The 18,604-nt window shown below is 41.9% G+C and overlaps 3 protein-coding genes across 6 annotated transcripts in view; 2 read left to right on the top strand and 1 right to left on the bottom strand.

The window, feature by feature from the left end:
- ftr82 (finTRIM family, member 82) overlaps positions 1-15,024 on the bottom strand; it is a 19,883-nt gene extending 4,859 nt beyond the window's left edge. The window contains exons 1-2 of one of the 3 annotated variants that reach the window (XM_008428168.2): positions 14,965-15,024; positions 370-988 (exon numbers count right to left, since the gene is read on the bottom strand). In XM_008428168.2, coding sequence (XP_008426390.1) covers positions 370-988; positions 14,965-14,990 — 645 coding nt within the window. In that variant the 5' untranslated portion in view covers positions 14,991-15,024. Of the gene's footprint in view, positions 1-369; positions 989-2,306; positions 2,380-12,511; positions 12,527-14,964 lie in introns of those variants that run through there. The other 2 variants (XM_017308705.1, XM_008428169.2) reach the window with 2 other exon arrangements.
- On the top strand, positions 6,785-10,710 carry ftr83 (finTRIM family, member 83). Its single transcript, XM_008428170.2, has 7 exons — positions 6,785-7,453; positions 7,813-7,908; positions 8,101-8,334; positions 8,419-8,578; positions 8,671-8,727; positions 9,035-9,103; positions 9,904-10,710. Exons 1-7 carry the CDS (start codon positions 6,878-6,880, stop codon positions 10,428-10,430), a joined length of 1,719 nt encoding a protein of 572 aa, XP_008426392.1. The 5' UTR covers positions 6,785-6,877; the 3' UTR covers positions 10,431-10,710.
- On the top strand, positions 12,636-18,088 carry ruvbl2 (RuvB-like AAA ATPase 2). Of its 2 annotated transcripts, none has more exons than XM_008428171.2 (14): positions 12,636-12,714; positions 13,857-13,911; positions 14,003-14,058; positions 14,753-14,894; positions 15,029-15,158; positions 15,240-15,306; positions 15,714-15,820; positions 15,927-16,020; positions 16,455-16,673; positions 16,750-16,868; positions 16,967-17,086; positions 17,174-17,303; positions 17,392-17,506; positions 17,773-18,088. In XM_008428171.2, exons 2-14 carry the CDS (start codon positions 13,857-13,859, stop codon positions 17,796-17,798), a joined length of 1,380 nt encoding a protein of 459 aa, XP_008426393.1. In that variant the 5' UTR covers positions 12,636-12,714; the 3' UTR covers positions 17,799-18,088. The 2 variants fall into 2 exon arrangements, with proteins under 2 accessions (XP_008426393.1, XP_008426394.1); XM_008428172.2 differs by lacking the exon at positions 12,636-12,714 and adding an exon at positions 13,160-13,259.
- The last annotated feature ends 516 nt before the right edge of the window (positions 18,089-18,604 follow it).

Genomic DNA, 18,604 nt, shown 5'->3' with positions numbered 1-18,604 from the left:
AGTGAGTGAGTGAGTGAGTGAGTGAGTGAGTGAGTGAGTGAGTGAGTGAGTGAGTGAGTGAGTGAGTGAGTGAGTGAGTGAGTGAGTGAGTGAGTACGTGGGATTGTGGTGAGAAGTTTAAGACACACCCCCCGGGCTAATCAGAGAACTGGGTTTGTTTTGGCGGCCCTGAATGCCGGCCAGGGAAGCTGATAGCATTGGTGAAATGGGTCAAAGTCCAAGCAGCAATCCCAGGAGGCTGGGGTGAAAACGGAAAACATAATACCCTGCTTGCTTTCACTCAAGTGAACACACAAAGTTTGACTTCATCAATCACCATGGAGCCGAACAAGACCACATCGAGCTTTCTACCCAAGCAGAACGTCCTACCTGCTTCTCGCCCCTCTCTGCCTCGGCGGACACGATGTCGTGGCCTCTGTGTTCGCTGACGGTGCAGATGGCACAGATGCACATCTGGTCCGTCCGGCAGAAGAGCTCCAGGGACTTCTGGTGCTGCGGGCAGATCTTCCTGTCCAGGTTCCCCAGCTCGTCCACCAGCTTGTGCCTCTTGAACGTGGCTGACTCGTAGTGCGGTCTCAGGTGCTTCTCGCAGTACGACGCCAGGCAATTCAGGCACGACTTGACTGCCTTGAGTTTCTTCCCCGTGCAGAAGTCGCAGGGCACGTCGTTGGTCCCCGCGTAGACATTTGCCTGCGACGCGCTCAGGTTGACGTTCAGGCCGCTCTTCTTGATCTTCTCGGCCACCATGGTGAGGGTGGCATTGGGTCGCAGCACGGGCCTCTGGGTGAACGTGATCTTGCACTGGGGACAGATGTAGATCCCGGTGTAGTCCGCTTCGTTCCAGTAGCCATCGATGCAGTCCATGCAGAAGCTGTGGCCGCACGGGATGGCCACAGGGTCCCTGAGGAGACTCTGACACAGGGAGCAGCTGAAATAATCAGGAGACGTGTGGTCGGCCATAGTGACGGTGCTCCAAAGCCGGTCAGACCTGTAGAAAACAGACGGAGAGAGTGCCAGAAGTGGATAGAGAGTTTGCTGAGTGTGCGAGAGAGCCCGCCCTCAACGGTGTGGTACAGCCTGCCAGGGACAGGATCTACTTGTATTTCTAAATTCCAGAGGTTATTGATTGAAAGCAGGCGAGGCCCCTCCCCCCCTCTGCCGTGAGTACATGGAGCCCTGCCCAGCTCAGATAAGAAAGTTGAGCAAGAAGCGCGCGAGAGGGGAAAAAAAAATACAAAGTGGAGATGAGCAATGGAAGGAGAATGAATGAAATGCAAAAAACAAAATCTGCCACATTTAGTCGGGGAGGGGAAGGAAAATGTTTCCTTTCTCCCAGCAGCTTCCTCTCTTCCTGAATTCCTCATGAGGCTCATATGTGGCTGGGTTGCGCACACACGTCCCGGCAGCTGCATTTCCACCTATTGTTGTCACACAGAATCGCCATTGTCTTACACCGGGTATAGTTCGACAAACATTAAAGCAGGCTGAGGTACTGTAGAAATTTCAGGGAAGATGGTGGCCGGGGGGGAACCACCCAATAAACAAACACAGACACTCTGAGCTCAAACGAACCAACAAGAATCTTTCAGAAAAATAATTGCTACTCTTGTTTTTTTTTTTTGCTACAAGAGTAGCAATTATAAAAAATAAAATAAAAAAAAATGTCATGTAACTTGCTATGAAATTCAGAGTTGGAATATTTACACTGCGACCAGTCTGACTTGTCTGGTTGCTCCGTATGACAAGTATGACTGTAGAGGTGTGTGTGTATGCGTGTGTGTGTGTGTGTGTGTGTGGTATATGCTGGGCAGCAGAAAGAGAAACAGTTATGCTTGACGTGGACAATGGAAACACACAGGTATGATTACACGCACACAATTACACAACACAAACAACATTCCTGTCGCATCCAGGTGTGTTGCAATGGATGGTTTCTGTTACGCTGCAAGTTTCATTCAGGTTATGTCACATGTTCTGCAGTAAAAAAAAAATGTTCCTGTCACCCTGACTCACATTTTATTATTTAACACAAGATGGTGGTAAAAATCCACCTGGAGACCCTGATTTTGAGCGAGAGGTGTCTGATGACATTTCCTTAGTATTTCACAAAAAGTCTAATCTATTAGCCTTCCCCTCATGCTGACATGCTATTCAGTGTTTACTCTCACACCATTAATGCACAATAGAAACAGATTCAATTAGTTTTAGTTTTTTTTTTTTTTTAAAGGTGCATTAAATTTTCTCACTGACTCGGAGCGATCCAAAACTCTAACGTGGGTTCAACCGAGTAAAAATCGCCTCCTCACCATTCAAATGTTGCTTTATGTCATCCACTTGGCAGTTTCACCTCTCCATATTTGGCCAGGTTTCTGATAAGCCAGTTTTCCTTCCTTCCTCACAAACAGTCTGTGCTCACAGATTGAACAGCCTGTCTGTGGAGGGAACCGCCTCAGGTCCGCAGCGTGTGTAAAGAAATGCAGTCTCTTTAAGAACATGCAGCTGAAACAAGATGATTATGAAAAATGCACAACTTTTTGACACTAGATGTGTCATGTTTTAGGTCACAAAGACTTATTTCTATTGATTAAATGATATGCCAGAATGGTAAGATACATTTTTTAAGAGAATATTTAAAACATTTATTTAAATTCAGAAGTTTGCATTTTTTTCTCCTTACTACATGTCAGAAATACCTTTGCATTGCATTACTTCTATCAAACAGTTTTGGTTTCCTTTCACAAGATCCTCACAATAGATTGCAGGAATTTTTTTGGCCCAATCTTTCTGACAGAACCGGTGGAACTGGGTGAGGTTTGTAGTCCACCTCGCTCACGGACGCACCTTTTCAGCTCTTTCCACAAATTTTCTAAGGGTCTGTAAGGGCTGAGTATACTTGCACATAATTTTATGATCAGATGAACAGCCCTTTCAATGTGCCAGACTTGTGGACATCCACAATTCTTGTTTTAATATCTTTGTAGATTTATCTCTCAAGTATGCTTAGTGTTTGAGCCGTTGCCTAAAAATACATTCAAAAGTGATCCTCTAACTCGTATTAGGACCTCGCCTGAAACCTTTTCATCCTTTACACGTGTATCGAAAACCAAAAAGGGTGCCATCTGTTTTCAGTTTTTCATCCCCCGTAAATTGTATCTCTTTTCTTCCCCTTTGATCAAACACCATTTGTCCTCCCCTGCACTCGCTCTGCTGCAGAAGACGTACACCCAGGCCGCCACTGACCTTGGACTGAACTCAAGTTAACTGGAAACTTTCTGCTTCCTTCAACAAAAAAGCATGAGTATGCTACTTTTGTCAAAGAGCGACTACATCCTTTATATTGTATATTTATTACAAGAATTGTATTAATTAGTAAATAGCAAAACAATGAGACAAGTTCGGAAGTTTAAACAGTTTGGAACTGCTTGGAACGGGATTTTATGGCTTATTTTGGCTAATTCACAACATTTAATTGAGTGAGGAAACTGGACCAAACCCAAAACACCACTTCCATATTCCCAAATTCAAGATTGATGTCTAATACTGTACGTAGAAGCAAAGACGTGGAGTAAGTGAAAAATACTTAGTGTTGGTCTTTCTGCATCTGAAATGGGTTACGACATGATATATGGATTCTGATTTGGTCAGATATTGAGCGGCCAGAGTGAAAACTTCAAAGGAAGGCCACCTCCGAGCTTTTGTCCGAAAACAACTGAAGGGAAGGGTGTTCTGGGACACACCCATGTCAGCACAGAGAAGACCTTATGTAAGGAAGTCGTTTGCTTCTTTTTATCTCATAAAAACATTTTTCTTGTCTCAAAATATTTCTGTTTGATACGACTGAGACAAAATGTCCAAAAGATGAGATAAAATACTTCGCATGGCTAAGATATCTCTCATGAAGAAAGCGCAGCGAGGCTTTTTTTCCCCTCCCTACTCTGTAAAAATTTATTATTATTATTATTTTTTTTTTTTTATGAGAAAGGGTCAAAGTCCACATTTTGGTTGAAAATTGCTGAGCGGAGGACAAAACCGAAAACATATTAGGTGTGAATATTTGGATCAGGGAGTGTCTCGGTGAGAAAAAAAACAACATTTTGCTCAGAAACTCAGGGTCATCCAAACCAAATAACGCTGCAGAACAATAACATCCTCCACTCCTACTGGCACTCCCTGACTGAGTGCAGCTGATCCGTGTGAGATGTCAGAGCTAACTTGTGTTAATGTCATGCATTGAAAGTTAATTTGCAATTAGCAGATGTAGCTCAACTAATTTACACATGAAATGTATGCAATCACAACAGACTACTAACTGCTGCCATGAAGCCATTCAGCCTAAATTGTGCTACCAAACCGCCTTACAAAGCTAATATTTATCAGGGGTTTGTTATGTAAAACATAATCAGGTCAAACAAATAAACATTTACAAATTACAGAATTGAATTTCATGAAAAAACAAATTAATGTTCACCATTAATCCCAATTACAGAGATGAATTCTCAGTGAAATAATCGGCTTCGTTTGGTTTTAGATGTCAGCTGCGGTTCCTGTTGTTTGACACACAACAGACCCTATATAATGCTTGGCACTCTGCTCAGGCCCCGCTGGCCCAAACACAATGGAATCTTTTAAGCAAGCTTTCCTGGCCCTCCTGTTATCTGGGCTATCAAGTGTAGTTGCATTCCTTGCTCCATCTCAACGGCACTGAAACTCCATCTTGGCTCGGAGGTGTGCTCACTCTGTGAGATGAATTATATACACAGGAGTTTTTTTACTTGCAGAAGCAGGGCTTTATTTTTATTTTTTTAATTTTCTGATTTACAAGGCACTTATCTTGGATTTTATTTGCTTCAAGCTAAAAGAAAAATCAAGCTTAAGAGGTGAATAGTAGAAACCAGGGGGCTTCCTGTCAAAGGGAAATCAGTACAGAAAGAGTTGATGATTAACTGGCTTCAGGCGGGTTGAAGGTCAGCATCACACTGACTGAAGAAGACAACAGTATATTCTAAAGGTATTCAGCTGTTACTAAAAGCTTGAATACATTTTGTCTTGGTTTTATGTGACAGATGAACATAGAGTAACGCATGTATGTTCCATAGGTTTTAAGTGTTTTTGTAAATCAAAATCGGACTAGCTTGGCTTGCCAGGAATCCTGTGTTATCTTCCATTCACTTCACAGATATGCACTGCTTTGTGGCAATCCATCACTCAAAATCCCCCCAAAATACATAGAAGTTCAATGATAAAACATGACGAAATGTGCAGAAGTTCTCGCTTTAGTAATATACATACTAGTTGTGATTGTGCTAACGGCTAGTATTGCTAACAGTTACATGAAACCCAACGTAACCATGCTCCAGTCCTAAAACAAACTGGGATTTTCTATTCGATGTCCTTATTAGCCACGCAAATTGGAATTACCGTATTTTTCGGACTATGAGCTGCTACTTTTTCCTCACGCTTTGAACCATGCGGTTTGTAGCCCGGTGCGGCTTTTCTGTGGATTTTTCTTCAACTACCAGGGGGCGCTTTAGCAGGAAGTGAATAATTGGAAGTCAACATTGGAAAGCAAAGAAGAAAGCGTTAATTTTAATTTGGAACAAGCACATGGTAGGAGCAGGCGCGACGGAGAAATATTTTCAAACTTATACCCCCTCATCATGGAAACAACACAAAGAAGTTCATATGATGCAGCAGTTGAACAGATTGATAGCCGGTGCACGAAAACTCGGCGTGAATGAGTCCATGGTTTGGCGTTGGAGAAGCAGGGCTGCGTCCTTGTGGAAAACCGAGAGCGGCGGAGATACCAGCGGCTTATAGCCCAGTGCGGCTTATATATGTACGTTTCCAGTTTTTTAAAAAAACTTTGTGGGTGCGGCTTATAGTGAGGTGTGCTTTATAGTCCGGAAAATACAGTAACAATACCTTCAAACACTGGAGCAACACCTTCACTAAATGATGTTAATGCTTTACTGAGACACAGATTGCCAGAAGTGGAAATGAACTGTTTATCACTAACTTTCATCCATATTGGTTTGGATTTCAAGGCCAAGGTTGGAGAGAAATCTCACTCGGGTTTCTGACATCAGGGGACAAGTAATTTTCCAAATAAACTTACAAATCTAAATATTATTGTACTGTCAAATTTAAAATGGTACTAAATTGGTTGAGAAACAATGAGAAACAATTGATATAGAGGTTATTTATTTAAATTAGTTATGTCATTACAAGGAGCAAATAGTTCAGAGTAGTTTGTTTCTACTGTTGTCATTGAGTTGTAAAATCATCCATCAAAGAGCAGAAAATAGGCTCATAAAGAGTTCATGTTGTTTGCACTCTGATTCCAGTAAATATCAGTGCATGACATGATGGCATTCATTCCAGGTACTAACCCACTGAAGTCCACTTCAGCTTAGACACACCTCTGGTTTTCTTAGCACTTTATCTCAGTTACGTATAAATGTTTGTTTTCATCCTTTTGCTGATCTTTTTGTAACAAGGAAATTTTATTAAATTTAATCAAGTTCCAAATTTCTTACTTTGTTAAAAATACCCTAACCTAAGGTGGTCTTATTTTTGTAATAGTAAATCATTGAAAGACTCAATTTTTTGTGGTCCATCACTCAGGAACAACATTTATCTTTTGATCACACATTTCATTCATTCTCTCTGCACTGTGTAAGAGTTGGACACATTCACTTGTTCCTGTTTCTTACCCCGCCCATGTTTTACTGGTTTCGGCTTAACCAGTTTAGCCTTCCTCTGTTTACTCTATAAAACTTGTGCTTGCACTACCTGTGGGATCACTTTGCCACTGTGCTGACACAAGTCGGCTTCTCTCTCCGTAGCATCTTCTCGGCATACGAAAGTTTCCTTCGCCATGTCTTCCGATCAGGACAGCTGTTACCTCTGTAAGGAATATCTCAGGGATCCCGTGTCCATCCCGTGCGGCCACATCTTCTGCTCCATCTGCCTAAAGACCTACTGGGACCATGCAGACCACACTGGCTCATACCTCTGCCCTGAGTGCAGGGTGAGTTACAACAAGAGGCCCACTCCGAGGCGCATGGGAGGCTCCCGGCACTCCACCATCCAACGCAACTCTGAGGCCTATCCACCACCCCCTCCGTCCCCGGATTACAACTACGCCGGACCCCAGGATGTCGGCTGCGACATCTGCGTCGGCAAAAAGAACAAAGCCATCAAGACCTGCCTGATGTGCCTGGCCTCCTACTGCGAGAAGCACCTTAAGCCCCACTTTGAGTCAGCCACTTTCAAAAGGCACAAACTGGTTGACGAAATTGGCCACCTAGACAGGCAGATCTGCCCACAGCATCAGAAAGGCTTGGAGCTGTTCTGCCGCACCGATCAGATGTGTATCTGTGTGCTGTGTACGGTGAAAGAGCATAAGGGTCATGACATGGTGTCAGCAGAGCAGGAAAGAGCTGAAGAGCAGGTATGTAGACTATAAGTACAACTAATAAACATGCCAGACTGGTTGGAGACTGACTTTTTGATATCTTGATAATCCAACAACATACTCTGCTTAAAGACAAAGCATTTAATAATGTAGACTTGTGCAAATTTGGACAATAGTTCACTGTGCAATGCAAGGTTGAGCAGGATATGAATCAGATTTAACAGTCAGAAAAAACAGCAAGACTCATGTATTGAAAATATCTATTGATCACAAAGACAGTTTCCAGAATCAGCTGAGCCGTACCCTGCAACAGCAAGTCTAGCATTTGTGACTTAGCAGCTCATTTGTGCACTGTGCTCATAATTATTTCCAATTTCTCTCGTTTCAATTTTTAGCAACGTCTGGGCTCCACCCAAGCTGAGATCCAGGAAAGGATTCATGACCGTCTCAAGCAGATGGAGGAGCTGAAACAAGCTGTAGACTCGCTCAAGGTTCGTAACCCCCATCAAGGGTGAATCAGGGGTGGCTGATTCAATGACAGAAACATTGAATCAGCCACCCCTGACAGCATTCCATCTGAATAGAGTGATGACAGCGTCTTTAAGCTTACTGTGGGGAAAAAAACAAATGATGTGGCAACCGCTTGATTTATATGACAAAACCCCACCTGTCTCCCGCTGTAGAACTCGGCCCAGAGAGCGCTCCAAGAATGCGAGAAGATGTTTAGTGACATGATGCGCTCCATAGAGAGGATGCAGCAGGAGATGGCCAAGCTGATATCGTCAAACAAGAGAGCTGCACTCAACAATGCAGAGGGCCACATGGAGCGTTTGAATCACGAGATCGCCGACTTGAAGAAGAGAGACGCTCATATCACCCAGCTGTCCCGCACTGAGGACCACATCCACTTCATCCAGGTAGAAAACAAGAACACCAAAGAAGTACTTAAACCACCCCTAACCCTATTTTATGTCAAAAGTGATGCCGATTTTGGTTTGTAGAGTTACCACATGCTGATAGCCCAGACAGAGGCTGAGGAGTTGCCTTCAGTCTCCGTAAATCCCTACTTCACCTTCGGCTCTGTGACCAAGGCGGTCTCCGAGATGAAGCAGCACCTGAATGAATTCAGCAATGACGAGCTGGTGAAGGTCGCCACAACAGGTGAGACAGAGTCAAGTCCTCTAAGTTTCACTCAACAGTCCTGCTGCCTAATTCAACCATATGTGTAACTTCTTATTCTTTTCATTTTGCAGTGAACAAAATGACCTTCTGTCAGCTGGATGAGCCCAAAAAGAAACGGGCAATTAAAAGTGAGTCAACAAAATGTTAAACCCGATGTAGCGCGTTGATAAAAATGTTCTGGATGACCCATTAACCAGACAATATACTACGAACCGAACTGACCCTATTAGAAAGTCAGACCTTCCTGGCAATTTTCTGTCCTGTTTGTTTGCACATCATTTTAATCAGAGGTCGTTCTTGGGCCACTCAGTTGCAGCCTGGTTAAATGTTTAACCCTGCTGAGGACTGTCGAGCCATTGGTGCTGAACCAGAGACAGAAATGACCTCAGCTAAGTGAGATGTTTTCTGTTCCTTTTTCCACATGTGCTTCAACAGGTGAAGAGGCCGTGATGTACAAGGCCGTACCCGTCCAGGAACCTCAGTACAGGGACGACTTCTTGAGATGTGAGTCTGTTTCTGCTGTGACACGCTTCGCTGCTTCCTCTCCTTCTGCTCAGCCCAGTGCATGAGGCAAATCAGATGCTAATAGTGTCTCACTGTCAGACCCTGTGGCTGACCACAAAATCTGATTATCAGAAAGTCCAACAGAGGTGACAGACTGGGGCAGATTCCTTGCAAATATTTTTTTGCATGCTGGTACTGTAGGAGGTGTGTGATTTTCACCTGAGTTTCAGTTTCAGAGCCCCTCCCTGTTCCACTTTGATTCTTTTGATTGAAGTTAGAAGCATGGCATTCAGAAGCTTGGGTAAACCAGCTCTTTTAAGACCGACTTGGAGACTCGCAAGCCCTTAGTCTGTGATCTCTTAGATGGTCTTTGTTTAGTGAATCTCTGTTTGTGATCAATCTCACAAACGGTATCATTACTTCTGGCATTCCAGATCAAAGGCCGGACCGATCTAGGCGAGGCCACCGGGTGTCCCACCAACTGTGACCTGCACAGGTGGAGGTACACAGCAGGCAGGTGACATCTTACCACTGGGATTTTTCTGTTTCTGTGTGTGTCCAGCCAGAGGGTCTCCTGCTTTTTTCCCCCTGCAAAGCATGCTCTTGCAGAAGTTAGTTAAACATCTAACAGAGGTGGAAATGGTAATTAGATTCTACTAACCTCTGGGACATTACAGTTAGCGGTGCACTGGTGAGGGCTTCCTCAAGCTTATTTTGGTTTGCTCATTTATATTTAACCCCAAGCAATTTAAGTTAAATGATTTCACTTACTGAGTGAATGTTTGTTTTTAATCACTTAGATGCTTGCCAGCTCACTCTGGACCCAAACACAGCCTACAGACAGCTCTACTTGTCTCGAGGGAATAAAAAGGCCGCCCTCAAGAGAGACCCCCAAGATTACGGAGACAACCCCTCCAGGTTCGACTCCTTGCCCCAGGTCCTCTGTAAGGAGAACCTCGCCGAAGGCGCCTACTACTGGGAGGTAGACTGGAGCGGTGAGGGCGTCGCCCTCGGAGTCACCTACAAAGGCATCAAGAGGGCGGGCTATGGAGACAGCTGCCGCATCGGCTACAACCGCAAGTCATGGAGCCTGTTCTGCTCCGACTCCAGCTACTCGGCCCGCCACAGCAAGGACCAGACAGAGATCAACGCGCCTTACTCCTCCCGCATCGGGGTCTTCCTGGACTACGACGGGGGCATGCTCTCGTTCTACACTGTCGGGGACACCATGTCCCTCCTCCACCGCTTCAAGACCTCCTTCAGCGAGCCTGTCTATCCAGGGTTTTGGGTTTGGTACGATTCTGCAGTCACCCTCGCTCAGCTGTGATTTAATAACATCCGTCCAACAATCACTGAATAATCATCTGTTGTTACTTTTTATACACATGTGTGTGTTTTACAAATATATATTTCCTTTTTTTTTTTTACATTGAGAAATGTGTGTTGATCAAAGGGAAGCTGTTATGATGGATGTGATTTTTTTTTTACTTAATATGAACAAATGTTAGAGGGAAAGCACTTATACAGTAACTCCAAATATATACAGTCCTTGACTGATGTATGTTATACTTTATTATTAAACTTATTTTTATCAATAAACATTTAACACAAAAGGTGTGATGTCATTGTCTCAATTTTAAATTCTTGTCACTTTGTTAGGATAACTACTGCCAAAGCTGTAGGTCCTCAGCTTCTGAAGGCTGCTTTCTTCAAACCATACACAACATGTCTTAACATTAAATATTTACTTGCAACCATAATCCCAAACAAAAACTTTATCATCTACTTTATTGTTAAGAAGGTTAACGATAAAACAAACACTTTTGTAGACTCACTGAATGTGTATAACAATTTTCTGCATGGATGGCAGTGTTGGTTTTGTTTCCCTTTAAGAGGTTTGTTGGGAACTGTACAGAAACAGGTGATGAGTAACAGAAAGGCTCTAAAAGAAACGCATGACTTACTCGTCCTGCTTTTTAAGATAGTGATTGTGAAATCTCTTGTTAAATTAGTATTTCACAGCTATTTTTCATGTAAAGTTCTGCATCCTCTTGGCATCATGCTAAAAACAAGTAATTGTGGAATCCTGCAACCTGAGCCTTGAGAGGCTGACTTTGAAAACATAGGAAGGAAATGAAAACCTTTCTCTAGATTTTAGTCAGGATATGGAATTTGCTTTAATGTTGCATTCTCAATTTATCCGCTTCCTTAAATTAAGGTTTTCCACATTTTTGTGAGGGATGAAATGTTGGCTTAAATGTTACACAACAGAGATATGTGCAGATAAAAAACATTGAGGACTTCTGAACCCCAGTTGACATATTTTGTAAGATTTGTAGTTGTACCATAGTTGTTTAATTTTTTATGTGAAGGACTGAACATGCTGCAGCGATCCATGACATACTTAAAGCATTAGACATTATTTAAACACCTACTCCCACTTCAAACTCTCCCACAATCGTATTCCTGACCAGTGTGCTGTGCTTGGAGGCATACAGGTGGATTCTGTTTAGCAGTTAAGAGACTTCTGAAAGCAATCGGCAGCACACAATGCCACATTTTTCCGATTTTTTGTGGCAAAATAATTTGCAAAACAATATATCTTTTTCTTTTCACTACAAAAGTTGTGTTAATTATTCCCCCAAAAACTTTAAGTATGTGGATGATGTACTATCTTTGAGAGGCAGGTTCCATTCATATGCATTTAACCCTTGAGTGTTGCATCCTCTGGTGGAGACATGTGTACAGCACTGCATGCAGAGTTTTATTTTTCCATCAGATTGTTGGGATCCATTCAAGATTCTCTGGACAAAAGTAAAACACTGCAAATGTGCCTTTTAGAAACATGCAGACCTTCAGTGGGATTAGCTGCGACAGATTTCCTTCCTTCCTGTACCATGCAATCACCCCACCCGCCTGGTCTCCACACAGAAATATTTGTTTTCTAATATCCATGGCTGGGTGGTAGAGGGGAACGTGTAATCTCCATTACATAATCAGATTAAAAACAAATAACTTTAACCACTCCGGATAATAACATAGAAAATGTGGAATTATATTGTAGCTACATTGTATGGCGAAACAAAACTAAAATCTAGTTAGATTTGAAAGGAAAAGCAACATTAACTGTTTGATATGGGTTTGACACTTTTATGTGTGTGGCGTTATACAAAGAATTGTCAAACAAATCAAAAATAAATTAACGCAACCGGCATCGAGCGGTAGGAAACTGATGCTTAAAAGCTTAATACATTATGAGCAGTAGAGTTTTTTTTTGTGGTTTTTTTAATAAGTCTCGAGGTGAAGATAAATATTTGAAATATGGAATTCCTGTTATAATGGTCCGAGTCCAATTCATATTTCACGGAGTTATTCATACATATGAATACAAATTTGTAGAGCGCCTACCTTAAAAAGAAGTTTTTGGGAGAATAAGTGCGTTGTTCTCAGTTTCCCTTCTAGTATTTCTCACCACGTCCGTCTGTAGAGAGGGCAACTCTGTAAAACGTATAGGAACTGAAAATGAAAATTTGTTTCCCTCCGGACACATTAAGGCGGTGCACCTTCTGAAAAAGCGCCGCTGCATTCTCACGTTTAGTGTGGTTGCGGAGGTGAGTCCACACGTTTTACTGTAAACCGGTAGAATAGTTTGTCTTATTATTTTACTTTTTTATACACGAATATAGTTGCATGTGTACAAAAAGTGAAAGATTTGTTACGAGGGCCTGTGAGGGGTCCTTATTTTACTACGTTGTGGCGTTTTACTTTTATAGAAAGCTATGAATGGAGTAAGCTAATTCGCTAGCATAACATTAGCTACGTTAGCATCGAGTGTATTTATTCCAGACCCAAATACCCATCTGAAGAGTGAACGCAGCTCTTTAGCACGTCTTTAGAATTTAACCAATTATAATTCTCCGCCAACTTTCAGTTGTTTATCTCTCAAAACTAAAAAGATTAAATTAAATGTTTCATGTTTGCTTACGGGTTGAGACTCTTGCAGCATGAGTTACAACTGTCTCTATGACAACCAACAGAACACAACAAACCTTTCTAACGTATTCTTGAATATTTGACAGCTTACTCTGTTTTTTGTTGATAATTTAGTATTTATATTGTGACGTGTTGTGATTTTAATTATCATTGTGGCTTCCTGGTGAGTAAGAAAGCTTACAATTTGAATAGCAATCTTTGTCTCTTCTATTCCATTAGACTTTGAAAAATAACAACCCTTACCATAAAGCCAGAACTACAATTAATTTCAAATTCAAAAATACTTTATTCATCTCAAAGAGCAATTAAATGTTGCAACTGGTACCATCCAAGTATCTTTAAAGAGTTGTGGGTGGTGAAGGAAGGATCTCCTGTAGCAGTCAGTCTTGCAGTGAATCTGAAGAAGCCTCTGACTGAAGACTCTTGCTATGGGACAGTCTGGAGAGCTAAATCCAATGGATAATCTGTGACAAAACTTTAAAATTGATGTCCAGATATTGGTAACAATCTTTTTTGGAAAGTAACTGTAATTTATTAAATCCTATATAACTAATTACTGTAAGCTGTGATTATAATTGGCTCTCTGGCTGGTAAAGATTACTCTGTAAGGTAAATGGTATATAAAATATCAACCATCCCCTCTAAATGGGTTCATATTTAGAACAATGAAAACTCTACATTTGGACTCTACAGGTCTAAATGTGATTATTTTTAAACTTTGCTATATTTAATCTCTTTCCCGATTTTTCCGCTGTTGCAGATGGCGGCTACAAAGGTTCCAGAGGTTCGTGACATCACACGGATTGAGAGAATCGGTAGGACTCCAGATTTACTTTGCACTCTTAATCTAATCTACCCTGTAGTTAGTGTAGCTGACATCGTCTTTCTCGTCACCATGTGTTCTAGGGGCTCATTCTCACATCCGCGGCCTGGGACTGGATGATGCTTTGGAGCCAAGACAAGTAGGATAGAGTTTTGAGTTTTGGATTTGTTGGACTTTCTCTTTAAACTCTGAACGGAGGAGCTGTTTTTTTTTCTTCTTTTTTTTTTTTACGAGATCTTTAGCAAAACCATTTTCATATATAGCCTATGTGTTGCTTTTCATATTCTCTGATTGGTTAAGATTGTTTTCTGCCGTTCAGGCAGCTGCTCCTAATTAAATTCTCGACTTTAAGCTGTTTTGATCGTTTTGTTTTTTGTAGTAAAGTTAGGTGAATTTTTTTGCCTGTGGTCCCTTAGGTATTGTATTTGTACATATAACATATAATCACTAATTACTTTAAGGGTTCCTGTGGATCCTTAAAATGTCTTAATAGGCATTGAGTTCATGGATCTAAAAATATATAAAAGTGTTATTTGGTATTAAAATGTCTTAAATCTGTCTTTTAAAATTTTTAAATTTGTTTCAAAATTTGAAACATTAACAATGGAGCAAAACAAAACAAACACGAAATTGTTGCTAACTTGAGTTTTTTTTGCGTGTGTTTTAATGTGAAGTTGGTTTTAAAATTTTCTTCAAGTGACATTATAAAAAGTCTAAAGTCTTGTATTTAACTTTCCTTAAGCTGTAGGAACCCTGACTTTGCCAGTGGCGCAGGAGTGTATTGAAATGTGCTGAGTTTGTGCTGAAGGTGACCCGCTAGTGTCCACCTGCAGGTGTCTCAGGGACTGGTCGGCCAGCTGGCCGCCCGTCGTGCAGCAGGGGTCATCCTGGAGATGATTAAAGACGGCCACATTGCTGGCAGGGCGGTACTGATCGCCGGCCAACCTGGCACAGGAAAAACTGCCATCGCTATGGGTAAGAAGTCCACTGGCGGCTTTCCAGCACGCAGCACCTTCCTTTAGAGAAAGTGGTATTTTCCACTTACATTGATGTAATTTGCTCAGGTTGCATTTTCGTTCCATATCGACTGTATTTGTCCTCCTTTGTAGGAATAGCACAGTCGCTGGGGCCCGACACGCCCTTCACGGCTCTGGCCGGGAGTGAGATCTTCTCCCTGGAAATGAGCAAGACGGAGGCACTGAGCCAAGCTTTTCGAAAGGCAATCGGAGTGAGAATCAAGTGAGGGAATCGCTACAGTAACAGATCTGTGAGCAGTATTGTTTCTGAATGAAATGAATAAGCACAGATGTTTATCGCCAGGGAGGAGACAGAGATCATTGAGGGAGAGGTGGTGGAGATCCAGATTGATAGACCTGCCACTGGAACGGTGAGCTGCTTTTTCATTACTTCCTAAATCCACGCACTGTATTTTATTATGGAATTCATAATAAAATATGGAATTAGTTGATATTGGCGAGAAGAAAAGAATATTCAGTTGTTTCTGAAGTATTTGCAGCTCCAGTACCTGCTGTTACCTGGTTTTTCAGGGCTCCCCTCTGCCTGTCAAAGACAGAGTAGACTGGTTAGCAGTGAAATAATATGATTAAAACTGAAAAAACGGAATAAAAAAAAAATGGAAAAAGTAGAATTTTATTAAAAACAAAACCTAAATTTGTAAACGAATAGAACGTATTTTATAGTGCCCTATGTATTTGTGACGTTAGAAGGTGTGCATGATGTGTTTAAGGATGATTAAAAACCAAAAATGACTGAAGGTTGACATGTTTTGATCAGGGTGCAAAAGTGGGCAAGCTGACGCTAAAGACTACTGAAATGGAGACTATATATGATTTGGGCAACAAGATGATTGAAAGTCTAAGCAAAGAGAAAGTACAAGCTGGGTAAGTTTCTATTTTATATTTTTTGTTGTCCAAGATTCTAATATAACACATACTCAGCTAAAACACACAAATGTTCTGTGTTTCTGTTCTCTTCCTCTTTTCCTAGAGATGTCATCACCATTGACAAAGCCACTGGGAAAATCACCAAGTTGGGACGCTCTTTCACTAGAGCCAGAGATTACGATGCTATGGGAGCTCAGGTATGCTCCGCTAAAGTTTCCGTAAGGCAAGAGTTTGGTGCATGAAAACATTTTCATTGCGTTGTTTGACTGGAGGAGGTCGGCACTTAGCTGTTTAGATAACCTTGATTAGCTAGCTAGCTTTTTTTTTTTCGTCTTTGCGTCTCTCTTGGGTAAGTCGGTGCAAATCTATCGCCAGTCGTTGGGACAACGTTCGTTTTTGCCACTAACTCACTTCTGTTGCCAAGCCACACAAAGTTGGCAGGATCCTCCAACTTTCCCCTACATTTATAGCTTTTTCGGTCTTAAATTTCATTCAAGCTGGCATTAAAAATAGTCTGAAAAGTCTTAAATTTGGCCTTGTGTGCAGATACCCTGATAAGGGTGGTAAAGACACCTAATAAATTATTAGTTCCATAAATGTTGGGATATAAAAGTCAGTTTTCTTCTCGCAGACAAAGTTTGTCCAGTGTCCCGAGGGAGAGCTGCAGAAGAGGAAGGAGGTGGTGCACACGGTGTCGCTCCACGAGATCGACGTCATCAACAGCCGCACGCAAGGCTTCCTGGCTCTCTTCTCCGGAGACACGGGAGAGATCAAGTCGGAGGTCCGCGAGCAGATTAACGCCAAAGTGTGTGAGTGGAGGGAAGAGGGAAAGGCGGAGATTATTCCCGGGGTAAGTGTGTCCCTCGACTGTTCTTCCTCTGCTTGCGCTAAACGCTGTTAAGCTAAACGTCCCCCCGTCTGTTCAGGTGTTGTTTATCGACGAGGTCCACATGCTGGACATGGAGTGCTTCTCCTTCCTGAACCGCGCACTGGAGAGCGACCTGTCCCCAGTTCTCATCATGGCGACCAACAGGGGCATCACTAGGTACTGTTAACACAAACCCAAGGGGAAAAAAAAGAAAAAAAAAAACGCTTAAAGTTTACAAAAAAGTGAATCTACACTCACTTTCAACCTTCACGCAGAATCCGTGGAACAAACTACCAGAGCCCTCATGGCATCCCCATCGACCTCCTGGACCGGCTGCTCATCATCGCCACCTCACCTTACACAGAAAAAGAGACAAGGCAGATCCTAAAGATCCGGTGAGGGTTCTTCACCCGGCCATCCGCTCGCAGAGATCGTTTCGATAAGAATCCGACGTGAAACCCGAGTGTTTTTCCTGTTTTCAGGTGCGAAGAAGAGGACGTGGAGCTGAGCGAGGAGGCCCACACGGTCCTCACTCGGATCGGCATGGAGACGTCGCTGCGCTACGCCATCCAGCTGATCAGCACGGCCGGGCTGGTGTGTCGCAAACGCAAGGTAGGCTCGGCGGAAGCAAGAGGAAATGATCCTCATTTGTTTGTTACACGTGAGGTCTTTGGTTATGATCACCTCTTGTTTTCCTCAGGGGACGGAGGTCCAGGTGGAGGACATCAAGAGGGTTTACTCGCTCTTCCTGGATGAGGCCAGGTCCTCCCAGTACATGAAGGAGTACCAGGATTCCTTCCTCTTCAATGAAACGCGTGAGTTTGTTTGTGCAGAAGCTCCATCGGTACACCACACCTTCAGATTAAAGCTTTGATACATCAGGCATTTTCACACTATAAGATATCGATGGATTAGCCGTTACCTTCTTGAAGAAATTTGAATCATCTTTATTATGAGTCAAAAGAACTCCGATGAAGCGATTCCAGCAGAGTTCAGCCCATTCGCTCTGCTAATAATGTCTTGTTGCAAGTTCAACTTTGACAGATGATTTTGTGATGTTCTTTTTGTTTTCTCATTTCAGAAACGGCTGCCATGGATACGTCATAATGGAGACTAGCCCGAAGTGTTTTCTCGTTATCCACAGTTAGTCTGGTTGAATTCTATTGTTTTCTACAAAAACAGGAAATTAATCTGTGAATTTTCCTCAATTTTGCTTAAATGTTGCAGCTGTCGGAGGTGGAATTCATGTGAAAATTTGGCTCAAAAATTTGGCCTTATTTTGAGTGACTTGCGTAATTAATGCCTTGTTCCTCTGATATTCATTCATTTTGTGTTTGTTCTGTGAATCCTGTCTTTGGATTTTGTTTTTTGACAAAAAATTAAAACAAGTTTTATAATCAATGTTTCTCATTTCTGTCTTAAAAGCTAGAAAACAGAGATTGCACCAATATTTGATATATCAAATATATTTTTTGGGTTTGTAAATAAACAATTGTGGGATATTGAAATCCTTTTTAAGAAAAACTATAAATGCTTTGAATTTTAGAAGTTAAAAAAGTACTTAAAAGTAGCATATTGTGCGATAACACTGCCATTACACACCCGTTTGTTTTTTGTGTCTGGAAAAAAAAGGGTAATAACCGATTTATATACTATGGAACAAATACACCTTACCTTCAAACTACAACATTGCTGTTAATCTATCTAACTGAAAGTATTAACTAATATTTCAGAAATTATATATCTTTTTCGGTCGCATATTTTCTATGTATTTAGAATTAAAACATTTTAAATTTTGTGGCAGTAGAAAAAGAAACTACCACAAGAGGGAGCTCTAAGCTCACTTATAACCATTCCACTAAACGGGTAAAACGGCAAACTGATTGGTTCCATTATATTTTAATGAGCCAGTT

Source organism: Poecilia reticulata, linkage group LG14 (assembly GCF_000633615.1).
Source record: "Poecilia reticulata strain Guanapo linkage group LG14, Guppy_female_1.0+MT, whole genome shotgun sequence".
NCBI classification, from domain to species: domain Eukaryota; kingdom Metazoa; phylum Chordata; class Actinopteri; order Cyprinodontiformes; family Poeciliidae; genus Poecilia; species Poecilia reticulata.
Note: the sequence above shows the minus strand (reverse complement) of the source record. Positions and strands in the feature narration are given on the sequence as shown.